The sequence below is a fragment of the Haliaeetus albicilla genome, chromosome 1 (assembly GCF_947461875.1).
Source record: "Haliaeetus albicilla chromosome 1, bHalAlb1.1, whole genome shotgun sequence".
NCBI lineage: Eukaryota > Metazoa > Chordata > Aves > Accipitriformes > Accipitridae > Haliaeetus > Haliaeetus albicilla.
In genome coordinates, this window is record NC_091483.1 from 40,781,850 (window position 1) to 40,804,743 (window position 22,894).

General features: G+C 42.4%; 1 protein-coding gene across 3 annotated transcripts; it reads right to left on the reverse strand.

The window, feature by feature from the left end:
- Positions 1-879: 879 nt before the first annotated feature.
- On the reverse strand, positions 880-21,069 carry TMEM192 (transmembrane protein 192). 3 transcript variants are annotated; one of them, XM_069786404.1, is made up of 6 exons: positions 20,933-21,069; positions 17,999-18,145; positions 12,177-12,441; positions 9,980-10,114; positions 5,472-5,574; positions 880-2,551 (listed from the first exon to the last, which is right to left on the reverse strand). In XM_069786404.1, exons 1-6 carry the CDS (start codon positions 20,969-20,971, stop codon positions 2,428-2,430), a joined length of 813 nt encoding a protein of 270 aa, XP_069642505.1. In that variant the 5' UTR covers positions 20,972-21,069; the 3' UTR covers positions 880-2,427. The 3 variants fall into 3 exon arrangements, with proteins under 3 accessions (XP_069642505.1, XP_069642515.1, XP_069642524.1); XM_069786414.1 differs by lacking the exon at positions 20,933-21,069 and adding an exon at positions 19,983-20,217; XM_069786423.1 differs by lacking the exon at positions 9,980-10,114.
- Between the last annotated feature and the right edge of the window lie 1,825 nt (positions 21,070-22,894).

Here is a 22,894-nt window from a genome sequence, read left to right on the forward strand (position 1 = left end):
CATTCGCCCCCTCCACGTCGCCCTTCGAGCACCGGCTCGCAGACGCAGCCCCCCCGCTGCAGACCGACCCGCTCGGTCCGGGGAAGGGCCGGGGCGGGCCTACAACACCCGGCATGCCGCGCCGCGCCGCCGTGACATCACAACGAGGGCGTGGCGTCACAGCCGGGCGGGCCGGCAGCCGCGCTCCGGCGGCTCCTAGGCGGCCGTTCTTCGTAGCCCGACCGCGGCCGGAGGGTAGAACGTGTGGAGGGCGAGTAGGAAAGAGAGCTAGCTCCTAGGTGGAGCATGTACAAGTGTGAAGCGCCTCTCCCCCCCAAAAAAGCTTAAGATACTACGAAAACAAGATACAGCGAGGGTATGATAAAGATACAAAAATGGGGGGGGGGGGGGGGGGGGGGGTGTTGCAAGGTGTTAATCATTTGTGTACTTACGAAGAGCCATGAATTGCAAAGGGCAAGAGATGTGCATGCTCACACACGCCAACCAACCCGCACTTTGCTCTCCAGCTGCCATGTTCCACAGAAAGCAAAAACTGCTGGTTAAGCCAAGTTTTACGTTGAGCAGTCATGAAGAAGAGGAGGGTATGAGCAATGCCTTCAAGAGACAGTAAAGTTGTTCTGCTACACTATGCAGCCTGTTCCTCCATGTTGGAGAGAAACAGGAGTAGCAGGGAAAGTCTGAAGTGCAATGGAAAAACATCACCCAGAAAAGAATAAAACTTAAAGTGCACAGCTATCCTTGTCAAAACAGTTTTTGGCAAGTTTTAAGCACCAAAACTGTGCTGTGAGAACTTCAGCATAACAGAAAATCTGCACAGATTGCCCCTTGGAACACTCTTCACCAGCTATAATGCGAGCTTAGAAATGACAAAATTCACACTTCTCCTTAGTTGCATTTATTGTGCATGAACTTCACAGTCACATTTTACTGCTTTTCATAGAAATTATATAAATTGATATACCCAATCACATCAAAACCTGAGTTCTAAAAACAAAAACATTTCTATTCCTTACATGTATATTATAAAATCCTGGCTGCATTTTCAAGAAACAACACTTAAGGAGAACAGTATAGTGTTGGATAGCAGCAAGACCTCCAATATTTATTGTTTTCTGTTAAATGAGACCATCCCCATGTTTGTTGCACCCTAAACAGTTTAGTTATTTCTAAAGTTGTGCCCTAGAACCAAAGTAGGATGGATTAATTTTCTTTTGTTTTTCTTATACTCAGCTACAAGACCACTCCTCATGAGAGCCTTCTTCCCAGTTTAGACTAGTGATTACCCTGTCCCCACAGAGGTATCAGCTTCTAAAATAATTCTTGGTCTACATTGGTAGACAAGATAGTACCCAGAACAGAATGGTTCTTTCACCAGCCTTCCCAATAAATCCATGAAATGGAACCAAAAATTCTTGTTTCTCCAACTTCTAGAAGTCCTTTCTGTCTTCTGCTGCTTTTTACCTCCCCACATACACCATTTTAGCTTTTGAATCAAGACGCTGACTTTTTTTGTAAGTCACGAGCAAGGATGCATGTAACTGATGCATCTTTAACAGGATCTTTAAACCCATTCAACACAAGTTAGTTACTAGGTCAAAGAAAAAACTTTTTGTATTAAGTTAGTTCAGTCAGCAGAGCAGGAATCTTGTTGATTATTAGCTGACAGGCTCCTAGTAATAGGAAAGTCATCAGCCCTTAAGATGCCTCTTCTTACAGGTTTTAAAGCCGGAATTCTGAACAACTGCTCAAATTGCTTATCATGACATGTTTTATACCACACACTTACATGTAATATTTGCATTTCTAGGGCACCCACCGCTTTTTTTTTTTTTAAATCCTAAATTGGATGCTGAATTTCCCCACTGGCACAGGCAACAGTTTCACTCCTTTTCTTGACAAAGGAGAAAAGGAGACTGATCTAGAAAGCAAGTATGTACTTTGTACAGGATTATTGAAGTACACCACCTCTAACATTGGAAGTAATGGGACTCAGTGACAGAACACATCTAGTCTCAGCTACAGCACCAGAAACTGAAAAGGCATCCTTTGCAAAGTCAGTTTTTTCTAGAATACAAATTTGTTTTCTAGAAATACAGAATACTTCAGTAGTTTGAAGCTCAAAGGTTACAGCAGTACAAAATAATAGCAACAACTGAATGAAGCTGAAACCATTACCTCAGGTCCTACTTTACCCTATTAGGAATTAAAAATCCTTGAACCTCCAGAACTTTTTTCAGAACTGATGATTTGAAGAGAGCCAGTGTCCAGTTGTAACAGGTTTATAGTGCATGCAGAGCTTATCCTTCCAGCTTAATTTCTATTTCAAAATGTGAAAGACGATTGAAGAAGTCATCTGTACAAATCAGTCTGGATACTACATTACCTCATGTTCCCTCCAGAGCTCCAGCAGCAGTTTTCCAAACGCTGTTAAGTTTTGATTTGCTGAGATGTTACTGCCAATAGTCTCTTGCTGAGCAGTGCATTGTGTCGCTGAAGATATTCTATTACATCTCCTTGCTTCTCAACTATCTCTTCTAAACTTGAAGTTTCCCTTGAAATAACAAAAGTGAGTATGGGTTTCAGTAAGTGACAGCAGCTTTCTAACATATGAAATGTTTAAGTATTTGTTAATTAGCTCTGACAAGTTGCTTCCTTGAGTTTTACTTTTGTTGATCTCAACTAACTTTTGAGGGAGGAGGCAATCTACAACACCTTTATGTTTAACATTCATTTTACATGAGAAGGCAGGAAGAGAAAAAAGTTTGGCTAAACTTCATGCCATGTATACATAATCGAGTAATGTATTTCCTGCTAGCCACTTACAGGAAAGTTGTAGTAGTATGAGGGTTCTAACTATTTAACAAACTTAAAAGTTAGTGAGCCAGACAAGATGCTAGAATTATACTAAGAAATCCATGGCACATTTTCCAAATACATTAGGAAGCTTGTTTTAAGCAGGCATAGTATTTTTATTCAGCTGTGGGGATCATAAGCTGTTTAAGACAGAAATTTCTTGATTAACCTGCCATAGCATAGATGATATACTACTATATACAGTGATATTATCTGTCACAATACCATAACAGGATCAGCACCAGTTGTGCTATTTCAGGTCTACAACCTCATGTACAGCTAACCTCCCACTTAAAGTATCTCCAGCTTTCAGACATCCCTCATTTTAACTAGGATAGTAACACTGCAGCATTAAGTAAAGCTGAGTTAATTGAGAAAAATCTGTAAAAAGTACAGAATTTTGTCAAATCTATAATTAGGCCTTTTAAGAATACAGCATGAACAAGTACTGATGCCTGAGCATATTCCAGTCTTCCCTTACACATTATTTTCTCCTAGCTGACTCGGGAATCTGCCCTCTTAGTACATGCACGAGCATTTTGGAGCTTAGAAAGTTGCTCCTCAGCCTTGCAGGATGTCCTGGTTTCAGCTGGGATAGAGTTAACTGTCTTCCTAGTAGCTGGTACAGTGCTATGGTTTGAGTTCAGTATGTGAAGAATGTTGATAACACTGATGTTTTCAGTTGTTGCTCAGTAGTGTTTAGACTAGAGTCAAGGATTTTTCAGCTTCTCATGCCCAGCCAGGGCACCTGACCCAAACTGGCCAACAGTGTATTCCATACCATGTGACATCCCATCTAGTTTAGGAACTGGGAAGGGGGGGGCGGGGAATCGCGGCTCAGGGACTGGCTGGGTGTTGGTTGGCGGGTGGTGAGCAATTGCCCTGCGCATCATTTGTACATTCCAATCCTTTTATTACTACTGTTGTCATTTTATTAGTGTTATCATTATCATTATTAGTCTCTTCTTTTCTGTTCTATTAAATCGTTCTTGTCTCAACCCAGGAGTTTTACTTCTTTTCCCGATTTTCTCCCCCATCCCACTGGATGGGGGGGAGTGAGTGAGCAGCTGCGTGGTGCTTAGTTGCTGGCTGGGGTTAAACCACGACACAGGATTTTGCCCTTTTCATAGTTCTTAGAAAGTGCTGAGGAGGATAGCTAGAGTGGAAAAAAAGCTTAAATCCAATTAAAAACCTACTGTAGTTAAACTGAAAAAGATAAAGAAAATGAGTTTTGTAGACAGAAAGCTTGCAACTGTAACGAGTAATCTGTACTACCAACTTAAAGCACCAGAAGAGGTCCTGATGAGTAGCTTAGGTTGTAGAGGTCATAATATTCAAAAAACATTCTTATCACCAGGGTCAACTGAAGGGCTGACAGGATTCACTTTTCAATAGACCTTAACTCTCAAGGGAAAGAGAGTCAGAGTTGTATAGAGTTGAATTAAAATAACTGTTTTGCAATCAGTTCTCACAGGAAGTTCGCACTCTTTAATCAAAAATAATCAGAGTCTTTTCCTCAGCTGGTCATTGTTGCAGACTCATTCCCTGGGCACTTGAGAATTTCTCAGGGGAGAAGCTGAATGAGAAAGGAATGAGGTCCACCATGCATTCACCATGGTGTTCCTATCAAGATGGAAATCAGACATTGTATCAAAAGTCAAGACAACTCTAAATCCTTCCTGTATCCTGGATATCTACTTACAAGTTCCATAAAAGCATGTGCATGCTGCATTTGTGACACTAGGGGAAGTGCCAAAGTATTAGTCATCTCCGCACTTCAACTTTTTACTAAGACTCACATAGAGAAGCAAGTAATGCTGTATTAGAAAATTCCTAAATAAATTCTTATATGGAAATCCAAGTTAGTTTTGATGATTGGTTTTTGTTAAGTCATACCAGACTCATTTCAGCAACTGGAAGATGTTCAAGCAGTCAGAAGGTACACAAAGGGCAAACAATCAGTGAGTCTCAGTGCTTGTGAGGTTAATGTTGGATAGCTTCTCTGTCTCACTGAGAACTTCCTTACCTCTTAAGTGCCCCACCCACCTTTAAATTCCTTCCCAAACTGGAAATATATTCCAAATCGCTTGCTGGAATCTCATATCCAACTGCTGGCACAGAACAAAGATGCAAAGTTTTCTTCTTCTTCATCTATGAACTGCCCACAACATATTTCCTTCCCTGAAAGAACTGGTTGAAGCAGCTAGGCTTCTGTAGGCATACTTTAAGTAACAGTATAAGACACCAGTATCTTTCCTCAAACTCCCATATAAAGTCAACTAAACCAGATTCAGCACAGTTATTTATAGCACATTAAAGATTCACGCAACCAGCCGTAAATGGTCAAATAAATTCTGTCCTCATGTTTGAGGATTTCTGTATCACAACAAATTGCCATTACTGTGTAGAAAGTACAAGACTGTGCTGCTTCTCATCTGTGCATGTAAAATGGCAGCCTTAAGCATATAGTTTCTTTCAGAACTATTATTCCCATCTCTGCTTTGGTTGACAGATCTAACATTATATGTAAGTCTACAGAAAGTTGTACAATTATATTAGTCAGTGTTACCTGTATACCATGGCTGAACACAGCACAAGTTTAATACAGAAAATCTTACCTGAATCCAATTTCTGAGGTAATGTGACTAGGGTAGGCATACATCTTTTCTTCTTCAATTATGTCAGGTCTTGGCTTCGCACGATTGAAGTTGCTTATTTTCACTGCAACAAAGTTTTATAAATTAGTTGGAAAGCAACCAAAAAACGTTTATCACCAGGCTCCAAGTTAAAAACGAAAAATATCTGTAACAAATGATTGTAAGATTGCCTTAGGCTAGGAGATGGAAAGACAATAAGAGAATCTGGGGAGTGGAGAGGAAGGAAAGAAAAAGCAGAATTTATCTCTACTTATTTCTGGAATGGCTTTGTTTATAAGTTAGTGGTGGTTTGGTGGGTTGGTTGGTTTGTTTCCTTGGCCCTGCTGCTTAAAAGACCACAGTGAAGACCTGAATGGGTAAGCTTGAACATACTGCTTAACATCTGCAAAGTTTAATCTGTCACCTGAGAGGGTGAAACCTTAGTTGCCTTTGAGAGGGTACTGAGATTCAGTCTCCAAATTCAGGCCATAAATTAAGCAACATGCCATAAAAAAAGTTCTAAAAAGTTTTGATACTAGTATCTAGGTCAGAACTTCTAACTTAAGCTCTTTGATACATACTATTTATCAAAACTACTACCTGCAATAAAGCAGCAGCTTGTCTGTCTGCTCTAAAACTAGGGCAGACTTGCTACAGAAAGCCATTAACTATTCAATCCAGAGTGGCTCTGCAATCAGCTTCACATTGTGAACCTTGTCATTCCTGGGCATCTGTGAATACAGTTTAAGACTAAATTTAACAGATGTGGGATGGGTGAGGGTGGGAGAAGCTGTAGGCACCCTTTGCATTATTTCTGGAAGGAAGCTGAAAATATTTGAAGCCATTCAATATCAGATCCTGATTCAGGTACCAAGAGATCCAGAGTATGCATTCAAGACTCTGCAGTTAGGGCTGCCTGTGAAGCAATACACCTAATGCCACTAAAAACATTACAGTCTGGCTCTGTGAGAAATCCACACTACAGCAGCAGACAAAGACTGTCCTTAGAAGTAAATAATATGATGGGGCTTATTACAGGCCACCCTGCTGAAACAATCCTACCTGCTGAAACAATCCTAAGATCTTCCAGAGGTTAACTACATTTAGGCTCAAAAGTCAGTTATTTCTATGGTGGTATTCCTCTACAAATAAAGCCATGAAGGAATGGATAAGGAATTCCCAACATGCATTGGTTGTGGGAACATTAGTCTTGTATTCAAGTGATATTAGAAGTATGTAAGAAAGTAATTAAATACATATATTTAGTAAACCTTTTAAAGCTTGACTCCCTATCCTGTCAGTAACAAACTTATAATAGTAAGCTAACACTTAGAGCTGTCTGTATCATACTTCATTCCATTCAAATTTATCTCACTTGAATGACTTATATATTTCAAGTCTGTTATAGGTCAGTCACAGCAATTCCTTGTAGATTTCTGAATCCCTGCCTCTGCATCCTACAGCTATATACACATACACTGCTGAATGGAGATAATTTTAAAAAAGGCAGTAGTACTTCACAGGACACTGGGCATCACAGAATGCATAAGATAACTCCAACAAGCAAGAAGAAATATTTAGAATTACAATCAGGTATTCCATGCCACCACTTTCATTTGTGAGGCAGTAATATTTAAATGAAAATAAGTCAGGTACATGAACCTTCTACAGATAAGCATTTATGCCTCATTCTAGTAAAGAAATAATTATTCCACCATGGAGAAACAATGTACAAATCGGTGCTACCTTCCCTCCAAGAAAGGGGTTGATGATGAGTTGCTAGTGTAAAGCAACCTTCATCTCCCCATTGTTGCTCACTACATTAGTTGACAGCAGATACCACTAGCTGTTAAGATAGTAAGTGCTTGCCTTGGAGAGTGGCACTCTAACCCTGAGCAGAGGCCTGCCCTTAAAACTATCCTACTAAAGAAGCTTCATGCTTCCATCCAGTCACATACTTTGCTGCCTTTGAGAGAAAAAAAGTTATCTGAGTGTCACTATTAATACAGATTCTCAGGCTATTTTCAAAACTGGCCAAATACATACATTTTGCTTCAGTAAAGCTTTAGTTGAATGCTTAAAATGTTAAAAAAAACACCATTATGCACAAGAGACAGACACGCATGCAGTCTTGTAGCTTACCTCAACATGTATTGGGATGGAAAACAAGAAAACAAATTACATTACCCACTGGAAAAGGCAACCTAGAATGATTTGAGGTCTTCCTCATCTTGAGGCAAGTGTTAAGTTACATAAAAATTAACCCTAGTTTTGCACACCAACCTTTACAGAATGAAGCTTAGACTGTTGTTTTGGGGCTGCTGAGGAAATAAAGTCGCTGTTGCCAAAAGGAACTGCCTTACTCCTTCCTAGCAGTGCAGCTCTGCCCTCCTTCACCTTGGTTCCAGGACTCACTGGACCCTTCTTCAAGCCTCCTCCAGCTGCAAAGCAAAACATTGCACCCTACAACTTCCTAATTGGTTAATGGATTTCATGGGCACAGGAACTGGCACGGTACAAGCTAGGAAACAAGACCCTTTTGGTGACAAATAAGCAGAAAGATAGTTTGAGAGCTCTTAGGGAAGTCCAGGCTCAGACCTTACTACTACCAATGTCAACTTTCTTGCAGTTGCTTATCCTTTTCTGCCAGGGTAAGGGACACACAGTGTAGCTCTTCAGGCTCCAAGAGGCCTCAGGGTAAAAAATAGCACTTCACTGGAATTCCTGACATTCTATTAAAGTTTTGCAATTTATCTCTTATTTCCTGAGTTTCCCAGGAAAGTAAGTATGCGTATGCAAAGAAGGGATGATCTCCAGCATTCTTGGAATAGTTCTCTAGGACTGCCATGCCTGCGTTCCCTCAGTATTGCCTTTATTCCTCCAGATGACAGTTAGTCTACTTGAGCCATGCTGGTCCATTCACAGGAAAGCCTGACAAGCTACAGCATTCAGGCCTCCACATAGTTGTAAGAGAAGGACGTAGTTTAGAGCTGGGACCTTATTTCTTATTGCATTTTGATTTCAATGTTGTTGCAGGAGTCAAAAATAGATTTTATTTCCTAGATGACCAAGCTACTTGGCAGTATTTCTGTGTCATTACATTACCAAGAACATACCAAAGTTTTCTTCCCTAAAAAAGACATCCTAGATTAATTACTAATTATGAAATTACAAAAGAAGTCAGATTAACACAAGTACTGACTACCATAGAAATGGCTTTTAAGTTTTACACTTCATGCATTCCTGAAGGAGGTATTCTCACTCTCCTTCCTCCTGTTTGTTTAAAAGTGAGGAGCAAACTAAGTTTTGCCCATTGGTTTTGTTCCCCCTGCCCCATCTCCAGAGAAACCAGTGCTACTGAGGCTACTTAGCTAAGGTATCATCTCCTTGTTGGTATCTGTAAATAATCAGAAAGCAGCATCTCAGAAGCAGGAGTATAAACTAACTCAAGAGCAGGAACTACATGTTATTTAAGCAGACATGGACTTCACAGTAAACACCTCTAGTTTTCTTCAGGCAACAAAAATAATAGCCTTTTTTAGTATCTTGTACCTTTTCAGTGTTGGCTGGTTTGTTTTTTCAACCCAGTTATTTTCATTTGAGTTAATGCAAGCCATAAACCCAAATAGTTTTTTAAGATGAGATGAGAAAAAACTATTTTGTTCAAGCATTTATTAATCAACATTTTAGGTAGTTCTGCAATAATTTAATGGAAAAAGGTTTATCAAGTCCTGGTAAGTTACACCAAACTTAAAAGCAGATAACCTCACAAGCCAACAGTGACAGTACAAAGCAATGCCTCACAGTTTTATGAAGCAGTATCTTATTTTAGTATTAGCACAGATTCTAAAAGCCATGTTTTTTTGTTCTGTTTTGGTGGTTTTTTGTTTGTTTGGGGATGGTTAGTTGTTTGCTTTTGGTTTTTTGTTTGGTTTTTGTTTTTTTTTTAAAAAAAACAAAACACCACATTCATTAGAGGGAATCTTCCATTTTAGTGACAAAGATGAACTGAAGCTTTTGAGGGGGAACAGGGAAAGAGGAAGTGTCTGGACAGTAAGGCACAATTATACTATCAACTATGCAAGTCCCACATGTATATCCCAGAAGCAGTTCTGATTAAGCCAGCTAGCTCTTACGGCTTCACAGCTTGTGGCGTACACATTTGAGAACACACTGCTAAACAGACAAGCCTGTTCACAGTACACTTTTGCAACAGTTATGCATTTATTGCCACTTCACTGGATCAACAGCTTTGAGGTAACATGGAACTTTCATTTAGCAGCACTTGGAGACCAAATCAAGCCTGACAACGTTCCCATTTGTTTTGTATTTGCCTTAGTTCTCCTTCTACAAGCACAGAATCATTCTGTATTTATAACTGCAGTTAAATGTCTTGGGGTACCCAAAGTGAGATACTGTGAGGGCAAACAAAACAGTTGAGTAGCAGCTATAATAAGTCTCACTCAAGAAGGCAAGAAATTGCCTCTCACCTGTGTAAATCACTAAGCATGTCAGGGAGCTAATCAGCTCCAGGCCCAGGACTCCCAGTATAAGATACAGGTACACTTTACTGCGATCAGGAAAGGAATGCTGCACTGACAGAATCAAAAGCAGGGCTGCATTACCTAGAAAACAAATGTTATATATCTTACAGGTGTAACAATTTCATTAGCTGTTGAAAATAACTTAGAACTCTCATATCCCCAGTGTCTGCATTAGGCTGCAACATTTCAGTAATGCTCTTCCATTTCATACCATACTTGCCTCTTCGGCTAATTTCCTTAACACAAGTAATGCAAGCTTACAACTGCTGGCAGTAAAATGAGTTTCATTTCAGCATTTGACTGTAATGGTAGAGAATTATGAGTTTTCTCATAGATTTTTCTGACTTAAACAAGAGTGGAAGAAATGCACTAGAAATACCTAATATACATGTGTGAGCTTAAACAGTTTCTAGCCTCGTTGCTGCCACCCATCCCCAAAACAGCTGGGAGACTATTAATTTCTTTCAATTCTTAAGAGGTCACATCAGTCAATTCAAAATGAGAGGGTGTTTTCCTTCAAGTGGTGGATTTGAGCGTATTTCAATGAGGCTAGCAGAGCAAAAAGCCTAGATATCTTCCTTTCACAGGGAGATACTTGCATAGGCTTCCACTTGCCTAGCTATTATTTTCATACTTGCAAGTTACTGAAAGTTTAACTGAAATGAGCACAATTAGTCAAGGAGAGCAAGTGTTGAGTTACAGACCTAACAAACACTCTTAATTCTTTACACACCCTCTTCTTTGATACAGAGTGTGAAATGTTCTTTTCTTTCCTGTAGAAATGCTATAACCAGTGTCTGGATAAAGCACTAAGAGTATTAAGAACATTAATGTCGCTAGCAAACTGTACAGTACCCTTTCATACTGCATTAGGCAACTGAACTGTCAGGATGGAAGTGGTATCAGCAGCAATTAGCATGGCAGGGAGTTCGCAGTAACAGAGCTAACCACCTTCTGAACTACAGACAGCAAAAGTCTACAGCACACAAGTGATTGCACCTGAACATTTACACATGCCCAGAGTTTGTCTGGTAAGGGAGAAGTGGGCTCCATCTAAGGCTGGAGACAGGGCCAAGTACTCCAGATTACATTGCAGTAGGCAGAAATAGCCCTTTTACTCTCTTCTGAAACATCCTTAAGCCTGCCGTAGCCCAATTTTGTCACTGCACTCCAAACACATCTTTATCATCAGAGCTCTATCTAGTGGTCAGAGCCTGAAGTTTTGCACATTCAAACTGACTAGCTCTTTTAGTGACTGGGTGGAAAGCAAGCTAGGGTTTTACATAAAGCAGGATCATTTAACTTATCAGTTCTGGTGGAAAAAAAAAATATTCTACTCCAGTTATTCAGATTTACAGAAGGGAGGTGGGATTATAAGAAGCAAGAATACTGTAAAAGCCAGCGCTGTTCCCTTTTCCACTGCTATTTCTGTGTGAAAAATCCCCTAGATGGATTTTAGATTTGTTGAAGTAGTTTCTGTTAGAAAAGTTACATCAGCTAATTGTACCAATACTTCTCTCAGCTTTACTGGACAGTGATGCAACTTAGAATATATAGAGTTAAACCACTCCCATATACCACCCTTTGTCCATAGAAAGTAGAAAAAGGCAGTTAGAAGTAGAGCTGAATGTTACACATAGCCCCACTGAAGATCAGAAAATTGCTTATTTTACTGATTTCAGGCAGCTGTTGAGCAACAGGCAATTCATCTGTTTCTACATGAATTGCTGAGTTTGAAAAGAGTAGAGTAGCACACTTCCTGGAAGGACTAGCAGTTTTGCCACATACCTAACTAGACAAATGAATATGCAAACTGAGATCATTAGCAGTCAAACACAGACCTTGCTGGCTGAATGTTTTATGGCTGAAGACTAGATGCGAATGACTAGATCTTTTACTCAACCTCAGACTTGTGGGTATTTTTCCACTACAAAGAGTTCTTTACAACATGCATCTGGCAGGCCAGAAAGGTCAGTCAGGAGGTCCATCTGACTAAAACAAGTATTATTTATAAATGCTTATAGGCAGGTTTTTAAAAGTTCATAATACATAATATACTTTTATATATAAAATGTTCAGTCTTTTATTGTGTCATAATTTAAAGCTTTAGAAGAAAAAAAACAGGAAAATTAGTTCACGTCACCTGTGGAGTGAATCAGCAGTGGAAGCCTTTTTAGATGTCTTGTTGATCGGTATATTGAGAAGTAACCTCTGCTTCTGACTTTACTGTGGTGGTGCTGGATGTATCGTTCAAAAAAAACATGCAGAATCCACAGAATTACTTTTGCAATGACTATGACAGTCTGCACTTTAAGTGGGTGAGTATAGTTTCCAGGACACTTATCCTGATTTGGATTGGGATAAGAACAAAACATAGCTGCTAAAAATGCTAGAACAACAAAAGCAACCTGGAAGAGAAAGGAAGAGAGAAAAACTCTTAAAGTCAACATCTAACTATGAAAAAAAACCCCAAACAGGCTTATGTAATTTATTCATTATGCATTATTTTCTGAATTGATTGCATTAGAGTTGAGATAATGTATAAAACATTAGACACTTACTACAACCACTACATGTCATTCTGGGAACATGCTGATGACCAAAATTGCCAAGTAGTAAGATTGTCTTCCAGTCTCCAGAACAGAGCTGAGGATCACCACTCTTCCCAGAATTTCCTCTAAATCAATTTCACTGTTCCCCGAGTCTCCCCTTCATTGTGAATTTATCCTATTTCTGGACCCTCTTTTACTATGTCTTTTTTACTTTGAGGGGAACTTTATACTCCCTCAAGAAAAAAAGGAATCTCATCTTTTTAGACTCATTCAATTACACTTGTTACTGCTCTGCAGGACAGCCTCATAGCTCATTGGTACAGTACATGTTTCTTTAAACTGACAATTTGTAAGTGAAAATCAACCCTTTACTATATCCATTGAAGATGATCTCCAGGTTGTGACATTAGAAAAGAGTGAAACATCATCATAGTAACTTAAGTGAATTATTAACACTGGGTAGGCATCTTTGACAGTTGGTAATCATTCTTTAGTATATTTACTATCAGATTTTTCCATTTTGCTCAGCACTTATGACAGAATGACCAAACTATAGTCAGATTCTATATACACTTATCCTTTCAGACTAGTGCCATTATGCCATAACTTTTCCTGTCTTCTACACTTTTCTCCAAGTTTTCAGCATCAGCAGTGATCATCAGCAATCTTTTGGTCAACTAAAAGGTAGAGTCTTGGGTGCACATTATCTGGAGTATATCTATACACACAGGGCTTTTTTAAATCTTTATAGAATGTTTTTGTCATAGAAAATACTCTCTACTGTTTTCATTCAGTGAACAAGAATATGATACTTTCTCATCCTGGTTCATTCTACGGAATAGGAATATTTTAAAGCAGAACTGAAAACAAAAACAACTCTCACCAATATAGAAGTAAATTGAGAGCTTCTATATACAATAACAACAAAAAAATAATTTGCCTGAATAATTAGACAAAATTATTTGTCTAATACCTCTCATACACTTAGGTTAAAAGGAGTGCCCAATGTTCTGCATCTCATAACTGATAGAAATAACATATCAGAACTGAAGATGGAGGAAAGTGTATGATTTCCATTTGCTAGCTTTGTTTCCATACTTAATTCTTTGCATATCTAAGAGCCTACCACCCCCTTTCCACTCCCTTGAACTTATTTTTCTTATTTTTGTCATTTCTCAAGCAACTTTCTTCACAGAAATTAACCTTTCAGAACCACTTAATTACTCTTGATAGGAGCTGCCCTTCACTTGCTGTGGTTGTGAATAGAGTTAGGTAACTGAGGAGGGAGGAAGACAGGGGAAGAATTTTCACACAATTGTCAATACCTAAAAGAGACATTACAGAGGACAGACAGGGTAGAAAGTGGGAGGGAAAAAAAAGAAAAGTGTGTCCCCTATATTATCCATAAGACCATTACTTCAAATGCAAACTAAATTCAAAATATCTTGAGATGGGTTACGTAGCTAGATTAAGTTAAATAAGAGGGAGGTTTATTAACAAAACATTCATTTAATGTATTATTTTTACCACCACCTTTTCTTAGAAAGCTAAGAATAACCCATATTTTATCCGGTCCATTTACTGTTTGGATTGCCATTTTAAAACAGTAACGCATCTAGTTCTACTCCCTCCAGGTGTTAGGAATGTATTTCAGTACAGAAAATGGCTATATTAAACTGACACAAGCAGGAGTGACCTAGCACTGCAGCTCTACTAATCTACTACAGCAGCATATACAAGAGGAAACAGGTAGCTGGCATTAAGAGTGGCATCTATTGAAGATGTTTTGCCTGCATTTGAGGGCAGTCCAACAACAGGTGCTTCACCCCAGCACAGGGGATTTTTATATGCAAAAAGTTACTCTTATAAAGAGTAGTATTTAAGTTCAGGTTTGTGTATGTGCATACACAGAGGGGATTAAGGAAAGACAGGGTTAATAAAAGAATTATTTCTAGCCTGTACACTTTACATTGCTCTCCAGTCTCCTTATAGGAGCCAGAAGCCTGCAGAAAAGCAAGGCTTGGCACAAGGAAAGCCACTCAAAACCCAGCCCCACCGTACTAGCATATCCTACCCACACACTCCAGAATTTTATCTAACTAGGCGGCTATTTGCTACCTAACTCCACTTTTTCGCACAGGAGGGTGGAGAATACGTCACATTACATACAAATTACTTTAGAGATGCATTACAACTCTACCCCTTAATACTGTGATAGCTTAACTTCTCCAGGATACTTGCCCCTTTGGCAGGCTGTGCATCAGAAGCTAACCTGGTGTCTCCACGTTCCACAAGGTTTGTGCACATTTGCAGAAGCAGAGGGGAAGGAAATCCATTAAGCTGGTTTTCCCCATCCATCTTTTCAGCGAGAGAGACAGGACCATTTCATGTGGCAATTATAACGCCGTATTTCACCAACAGAAAAGGATACTTCTCCATTTTGCTCCAAGGACCAAGTGGCCACTGCAGCAGGTTCAGCAATAGCAGCAAGACTTTACCTGGAAAAGTGTGTGTTGATAGAGGCCTCAGCAGTTTTCTCTCTCTTCACCTCCCCACACTTCTCTCCGTTTGCAGGAGAGGGGAATTGGTGGGGACAGAAAAAGCAGTAGTTTCCTAGGATTTGGGTGACTGACATTTGGCTACATTGGTTATGGTAGTAGATAGCAAGGCCCCAAGGCTAGGCAGAAAAAACATTTACTGCTCTACTACCAATGGCAGTGTCTACCTTCGTAACGCAGACTTCAAGTGCCATCCTAATGGGATGGCCCCAGAGTTGTTCTAGTAGGGGAAGGGAATAAGGCTGGATAGGCAGTTTCCATTGGGAATTTTGGTAGTTTGTTCAGCAGAACAGCAGAAGTCTTTCTGTCAAGTAGACTTAGGACAGAGGGACATTTCTTGATACTACTAAGACCACAAAACAGTTACTTCTAAAATTAGAAGGCTAGGGCACATTGTTTGAACAGCTTTATGCAGCCGCTTAAAGAAACACCTTAGAGGTTGGTATGTGCTTTTCAAATTCTGGCAGAGGCTATGTTTTGCAGAGCATTGGGAGCAGCATTTTTTAACTTGAGATCAAATGAAGCTCTAAAACAGCTAGCAACACATACATACATGTCTTGGGCACTCTCTGGCTTTATACACATACTATCTTCAGGTCAAGATTAGTGGCATTATAGAATCATTTAGGTTGGAAAAGACCCTTAAGATCATCAAGTCAACAGTTCACCTAACACTACCAAGTCGTGGCAGGTACACCTGCCCCCATAAGGACTGAAACTTCTCGATTGCTGCATGGAAAGGGTTAAACTAGAAGCTGCAGTTTGGGGTTCCAGCCACCCAGCCCACATGGCAACTGGAGTCACTACACAGAGTGACACAAGTCACATACCCCAGCTAGCTGAGCCCACCAGGAGCACCTCATCCAACAAAACACCTCCGTCAAGACAAGTCTCTAGACCCCCGACCATATATGACCACAAGCCCCGATCCGACCTAGGGTATAAATGGAGCCCACCAGAAGACCCCTTGGAGCCAGCCTTCCTCAGAGCAGCGGGTCTGCAGTCGCAGACTCTCCCCTTAGATCAGGACACCGTCTAAGGAAACTTCCTGGGATTGAGTGCCTCGCCTTATCAGTGAGTGATATGCGCATTTTGAGTCATCATTCTAAACTTAGATTTGGTTACAGTTTGTGTAGTGATAGTTCCCAACTGACATCCTGAACCTGTAAAGAAGTTGTGTTTGTCACAGTGTTTACAACCCAATATTCCTGTTCAATCTGGCTGTTGTATCTCAGTATCACATAACACTCCTGTTCAATTTGACCATTGCCTTTTGATATCATTAAAGAAAATGTGACTTTCAAAACATATCACTGTCAGCCTAGTGTTTCTGTGACACAAGTCCACCACTAAACCATGTCCCTAAGCACCATGCAAGTACCCTTTCAGTTAGATCTAAGGATCAGAGCTCTTCACCCCTTGTTTTTCATGTTAGGTTTCCACACGCTAACAAGCAACAATAAGCCTCTTCAGCTTATCAAGGATAAACTCACTAATAGGCAGGGGTCTCTACTTCTGTCTACCAGTGTTCTGGGTTTGTGTGGCAGGGTTTTGGTAGCGGGGGAGGGACTGCAGGGTGGCTCCTGTAGAAGCTGGTAGAAGCTTCCCCGGCTCCCAGTCGGACCCACCTCTGGCCCAGGCCGAGCCCATCAGTGATGGTGGTAGCACCTCTGGGAGAACAGATTTAAGAGGGGAAACCTGCAGTGGGGAGTAGAATGTGACAAAAACACCTATGGAGATACCGAGGTCAGTGATGAAGGAGGGGGAAGCGGTGCACCCAAGGAGGGGCTGCCCCTGCAGCCCATGGTGAGACAGCAGGCTGTGTCCCCCAAGCCCATGGAGGGGAGCAGGGGAGCAGATGCCCACCTGCAGTCCAGGATCACCCCAAAGATGGCCATGACTCCATGGGAAAGCCTGCACTGGAACAGTCTGTACCTGCAGCCCACAAAAAGGACCCACACCAGAGCAGCTTGTGAAGGACTGTCTCCCATGGAAGGGACCGCATGGTGGAGCAGGGGAAGAGTGTGAGGAGTCCTCCCCCTGAGGAGGAAGGAGCAGCAGAGACAAGGTGTGAACTGACCCCAACCCCATTCCCCGTCCCCCTGCACCACTGGAGGGGAGGAGGTAGAGAGAACCGGGAGTGGGGTTGAGCCAGGGAGGAGGGAGGGGTGGGGGGAAGGTGTTTTAAGATTTAGTTTTACTTCATTATCCTTGTTTTGATTTGATTGGTAGTAAATTAAATGGCTTTGCACTGCTTTGTTGCCAGCTGGGCTTAAACCACAACAACCAGCCTCAAAAAGGCCTTCATACTGTTAGATACAAGATCTGCCCCTTTATCTGTACTTTTCACCCTTAACCCCCAGAAGTCAGTCAAAGCACAAAGTAACATTTGGATTCCTTTATTTTTCCATCTACTACCATCTGAAACTCCTGAAGCAAGTCCAACTTTACTTGTTTAGTTACCATAAGAAATACCATAAGTCTTCCCTGTGAAATTAAGTCCAGCCTCCAGAAGGCATGGCATCAAAATTATCTTAGCCCTCTACAACTAGTATAAGCACTTCTACAGCAGTAATATTATTTTAAAAGTACATTTCCAACAGCATAGAAGAACTACTATTTCAAAGGCCTTTCTTCCTAACAAGATGTGTCATAGCATGTTAGTGTCAACAAACAATCAGAACAAGAACACAGCAAGTATCATGTAGCCTATCAAAATGCATAGGCAAATAGGACTTCACTGGTTTGGAAGAACAGTGTATGCAAATCTCTGGAGCATTCTGTCCATGTGAACAGTAAGAATTGAGAATAAAGACAGCAAATTTTCATAAGGAAATCATGCTTCTTAAACTTACATGTATTAGCAACAGAAAATTGGCAAGGAGAACTGCTGGGATAGCATGAAATCTTGGCCTCAGCTGGGAATGCAACGTATGAGATGAAATAAGCGGTGCATCCAGTAGAGGATCATCTTCCAAACTCTGTGTTATTTCCAAGGAACCCTGGAACAGAAGGGGAGGGCAAAGAGTAGTAACAGGTAAGCTCTAAAAGTAAAGTACAAAGTTTTAGCAGTTTCCCATTAGCAAATCAAGGTTTGGGGAAAAAAAAAACTAGGTTATCATCTTGAGACAAGCTCTTAAATTCTAGGTAAACTCTCATCACATCTTTATGAGACAACTCAGTCCCTGAAGAATCTGACAGTAATCTACCTCCCAGCATCACACTGAGTCTTCAGGAACTTTAGTCTTTAAAAGGTATCACAAGTATTTGAGCATCAGTCCTGAGAGAGGCCTGAAGTATTAGTACATTTATGTGAAAAGGTGGAAGTAGTAACAATTAAAGCGTCTCTCACATACTTTATACAGGTACTGCAAAAATCATTGTTATTCTTACTTCTGTCCAACTACAGTTAGAGGCAATAACAAAGCTGCAGTGTACCAGTAACAGTTTCAAGTGATTCAGCCACTGACACTACTGAGATCAAAACGCCTGCAGCAGTAGTTCAAACTGAACCCAGACAAGAAAGAAGCTGCAGTTCAGAGGAAAGAAGACACTACCAAGTGCTGGGCAAGACATTCTCTGCTTTCACTAGAGAGCATGGAGCCCTTACTTCTCATGTTGGCACTGAGTATTGGGGCTTTGATTTCACATTCAGTTCAGATGTTTTGGCTATGTAAGTTTCCAGAGGTACCTTTTTTTTTTTTTTTTCCCCAATTAAAAGGTAAAACTAAGTATGGGTGGAGGGAAAAACCTTTCCTTGTGGGCAAGAAACTTGCCCCACTGCCGTGCATCTCTGCCTCTTCCAGGCCAGGACACAATCATTCAATGCATCTTAAGCTGAACATACACAGCCCCCATGCTCAAACTGCTCAAGTTTCCCTCTTAGCATGCTATTATGTCCCATGCTATGACTTGCTTTCTTCAAGAGACAAAGAAACTCAAGATTCCCAAAGAAATTTTGACCACTCTTCTCCCGAGTGATACCAACCACAGCCCAGAACAAGACAAGGGCAGACCCCATCCCACTCCAGACTTCTGACTATTCAGAGAGACATGCCAGGATTCACTGGGATATTTACTGTTTTTAAAACAAGGACTTCTCCTCACCATGGCAGAAAGCAGCATAAGCCTCAAGACAAATGAGGCTTGTCATTCTCCTAGACACTAGCACAAGAGAAAGAAGTTTTGAGATTAGACCTACGTTTATACTTCATATTAACCGGGACAATGTAGATTGGCTCCCCTGTGTTACTTCACCTACCGACGGCTGCCTGCAGTGAAGGAACTAGTCATCAAGGGTTATTTCAGTCAGCAATCAGTTTTATTTTAGTACTGTGAATGCCACACTTGCCCAACCATAGAGGAGTGTGAACAGGCCTCCCGCACCTATTTGATACCTTTTAATTAGCCTAGCCTTTGACTGTAAACAACCCTTGCTGAAATACCTGCCTGGTAAGATGACCTTTTACTGTGGACCTAAAGGTTTACAAATGGCATTCCTCTTATGTCACCAACATAAAATCCAGAAGCAAGAGTACAAAGATGCCCTCTGTCCCTCATCCCCCATTTTCAGGGGCCAGGTATAATTTTAAGCTCCCAAAATAAGTGTTCAGGACCAGCACTCCAGCAGCCAAGATACCTTGCCTCATTCTTCCCTATCACAAAATTAATAGGAGAGTTAACAGCTCACACCTCCCAGAAAGACAGTGATCCCCCTTGGGACAATATCCTTTGTCCCATGAGAACAGGTGAACTCGCCACTTCTGCAGTACCATGCCAGATCAGCACACTCCTTCACAGACAGAGCTTTATCAGAACACGTTTGACCACATTACTTACTGCAAGACCAGCTACAATCCATCTCTGCATCCTGGAGTATGGCTAGCGTTAGGAAGCACTGGATGACAACCTCCCTGAGTAGATATTATTGCAGGCAATGTGGGGAGGAGGGGGATTAAAGCAAGAGAGATGATGATGCCATGCAGTCAATGTGGCATTAAGAAAAATCTAGTAAGTGTCCTAATTAGATCAATTCATTTAATTAGGACGAACCAAAACCACAGCTGCCAAAAGCCAGAACGCCTTAAAAAAATAATATATATGTATGGGCCTTTTGTCAGGCACTGCTGTTACCACAGGCATAGGTTGAGGCTTCGGCCTCTTGGCTCCCTGACCCATTTCCAGCATGTGACCACCTCCGCAGCAGCCCAGCACCAGGAGGAGGAGGAAGAGGAGGAGGAGGAGGGCGGGCAGAGCCACAGCCGGCAGCAAGCCTTGCCCGCGCAGGCTTCCAGCTGGGCGGGGGGAGGCGGGAAACACCCGAATAAACAGAAAAAACACCCGCTGCGGCCACGCCAGCGCACAGCCTATAAACCAGAGGCTGCACTTAACAGGATCCGTCTGGGGGCGGGGGGGAATAAGCCAGAAGAACTAAACAGGCTACGCGAGCAGCCTCGATTAAGTTAATCTCGATTAAAAGCGACCCCACAGCCACGCTACGCGGGGGAGCTCCCAGCAGGGCTGCGGAGGGGCAGCGCCCCGCGGGGCAGCGCGGGGGGCGGCGGCCGGGCCGGGGAGCGGCCTCCTCACTTCCGAAACGGCCATTTACAGACGCCCGGGCCGGCTGCTCCCCCCGGAAGAAGAAGATAAAGCCTCCAGCGCGTCGTACAGACACCCGCGGGGAGGAGTGGAAGGCAGAGACGAAGAGGAAAGCCAGGCGCTCTCCCAGCCCTGCCCACCGTTAACGGCACCCCCCGGGGGAACCGCCCGCCGCGCAGGCCCGCACTCACGTTGTCCAGGTCCTGCCGCCGCCCCGCCGTCAGCGCCATCTCCGCTCGCCGCCGCCGCCGCCCCGGCTGTATTTAATCGGCGCCCCCGCCGCGGCCCGCCCGGCCGCCGGCTGGCCAGGCGCAGGCCCCGCCGCCCCGCCCCGCCATTACCGGCCCCGGCCGCTATTGGGCCCGAGCCGCGCCGCAGCGCCGGCCCCGGGGCGGGGCCGCAGCCGCGGGGCCGCAGCCAGGTCCGCAGCCAGGTCCGGCCCGGCGCGGCCCGCTTTGCTGTCCTCGCCGCTCCTCTCCCCTCCCTTGGCGATGCTCGGTCGAGCTGAGTCGGCAGCCCGGGACTGAATTTAAAGCAGGCCCCGGGCTGGCGTCCCTGCGGGGCGGGTGGCATCGCAGGGAGGGGAAAGCAAAACAGCAGCAGACGTCTCGCAAAAGCGTGGGGGTAAAGGCAGCGTAGTGTTGCTTTCAGCTTGCTGTGCAGAATATTTTCCGGTCCCAACAGTTTGCCTTGCAGGGCCTTCTTGAGGAAGAGAAAGAGCCTCTGCGCTTAATTATTATTTCCAGGGGATGTCTTTTCCATGAGCGTGCCTGGTTGCCCCTTCAGACCGCGGAAAGTTTTAGCATGCACGAGGCGCTTAGTAAGTTGTCAAAGAAACTTCTGGCCCAGTTGTGTATCTTGTGAAGAAACGAGTTTTCTTTAAAACCTGCCCACTGCTAATTTCATTTTATAACCCTTTGCTCTCACGTTGAGAGAGACTGTGGCCAGTGGTGGTACCCACGCTACTCTACGGATCTCTGTCTAACTACTACTCGACACCCTTTTGTATGCTGAATACTCCTCAATCACTTAGTTATTATTAGTTATTCTTTGGTCATCTTTGTTAGCTTCTCTGACCTTTTTCAGCTATATCCTTTCTGATATGGGAAGGGTTGGAATGACAGTGTTCAGGCATGTGCATAGTATGAGTTTACAAAGCAGCATATCTGTTAGTGGTTGTGTGCTCTGTTCTGCTAAAGTTTCTTAACCTTCTGTTTGCTCTATATGACCACCCCTGAGCCTTGAGCTGATGTTAGTGAGGTCACTACAGAGGATCAAAGCTGTAACAAGGGCTTGCAAGACGGTATCATCTCCAGGTTGGAATTGTTTTTCGCCTACTATTCAAGAGAAGCCAGGACTGTCACCCTGAACAGCAGGCGTGGCTCTGCCTCTTTAAAGAGTGCAGATGTGCCAAGGGGTGAAAGCTGCTTTTGAGATATGGGCTTCTTCAGGCTGTCGCAAGTTTTTTATCTCTGATTCTGTGACTTCTCTTGGGTATCTTTTTGTAGAAAAATACCTTCAGCGCTTGCACTCATTCGTTCTTGTTTTACATAGATATACATATTTAACGAACTGGGCAACTAACTTAAATGAAAAACAAGCCTTAAACTTGCTGGTTTCAGTAAGATGAAGTCCAGCTCCTGTGATAAGAGCCTGCTCAGTTCCAGTTTCTCAGCCCAGATGTTCTTTTTTCCTCTTCCTTATTGTGCTTCCTCTTTTTTCCGTCCTCGCAAGAACACAAATCCTACAAATCAGCGGCCAGAGGACAAAAGTTTTCTGTGACAGTAAAGTGAGGCCACAACTCACTGGTTGCTGCTCAAGGAATCAGCGTTACTTTTGTAAGGTGTTCTGCCTTGGCAAGTAGTTAGCTTGGCAGGTGTGGTCTACATCTACACAGATCTAATAACCATCAAAGATCAGGGTGGCTCAATAGATCAGTCTGGAACTTGATTGTGCAGTTTTTACGAGGATGCTGTCTGACTGCCAGAACTTCCCATTTCTTTGTATAACTGTGCGACTTACCTGCGCAATGCCATTGTCTGAGCTTTTGCTCAGCTTGAAAAGCATGAAGTCTTTACCTTTTGTTTGTTTTGCGAGGAGCAACAATGTCTGTGTTCTGGTTAAAATCTCTGCTCTGGAATAACCAGAAATGC

Bases quoted from the DNA above. Each gene is read 5' to 3' on its own strand.
- TMEM192 (XM_069786404.1), bottom strand. From the start codon at position 20,971: ATGGCGCTGACGGCGGGGCGGCGGCAGGACCTGGACAAC. The intron at 18,146-20,932 runs GTGAGTGCGGGC...CTTCTGTTCCAG, and splicing joins GGCGGCAGGACCTGGACAAC to GGTTCCTTGGAAATAACACA. The intron at 12,442-17,998 runs GTAAGTTTAAGA...TTTCTCTTCCAG, and splicing joins ATTTTCTGTTGCTAATACAT to GTTGCTTTTGTTGTTCTAGC.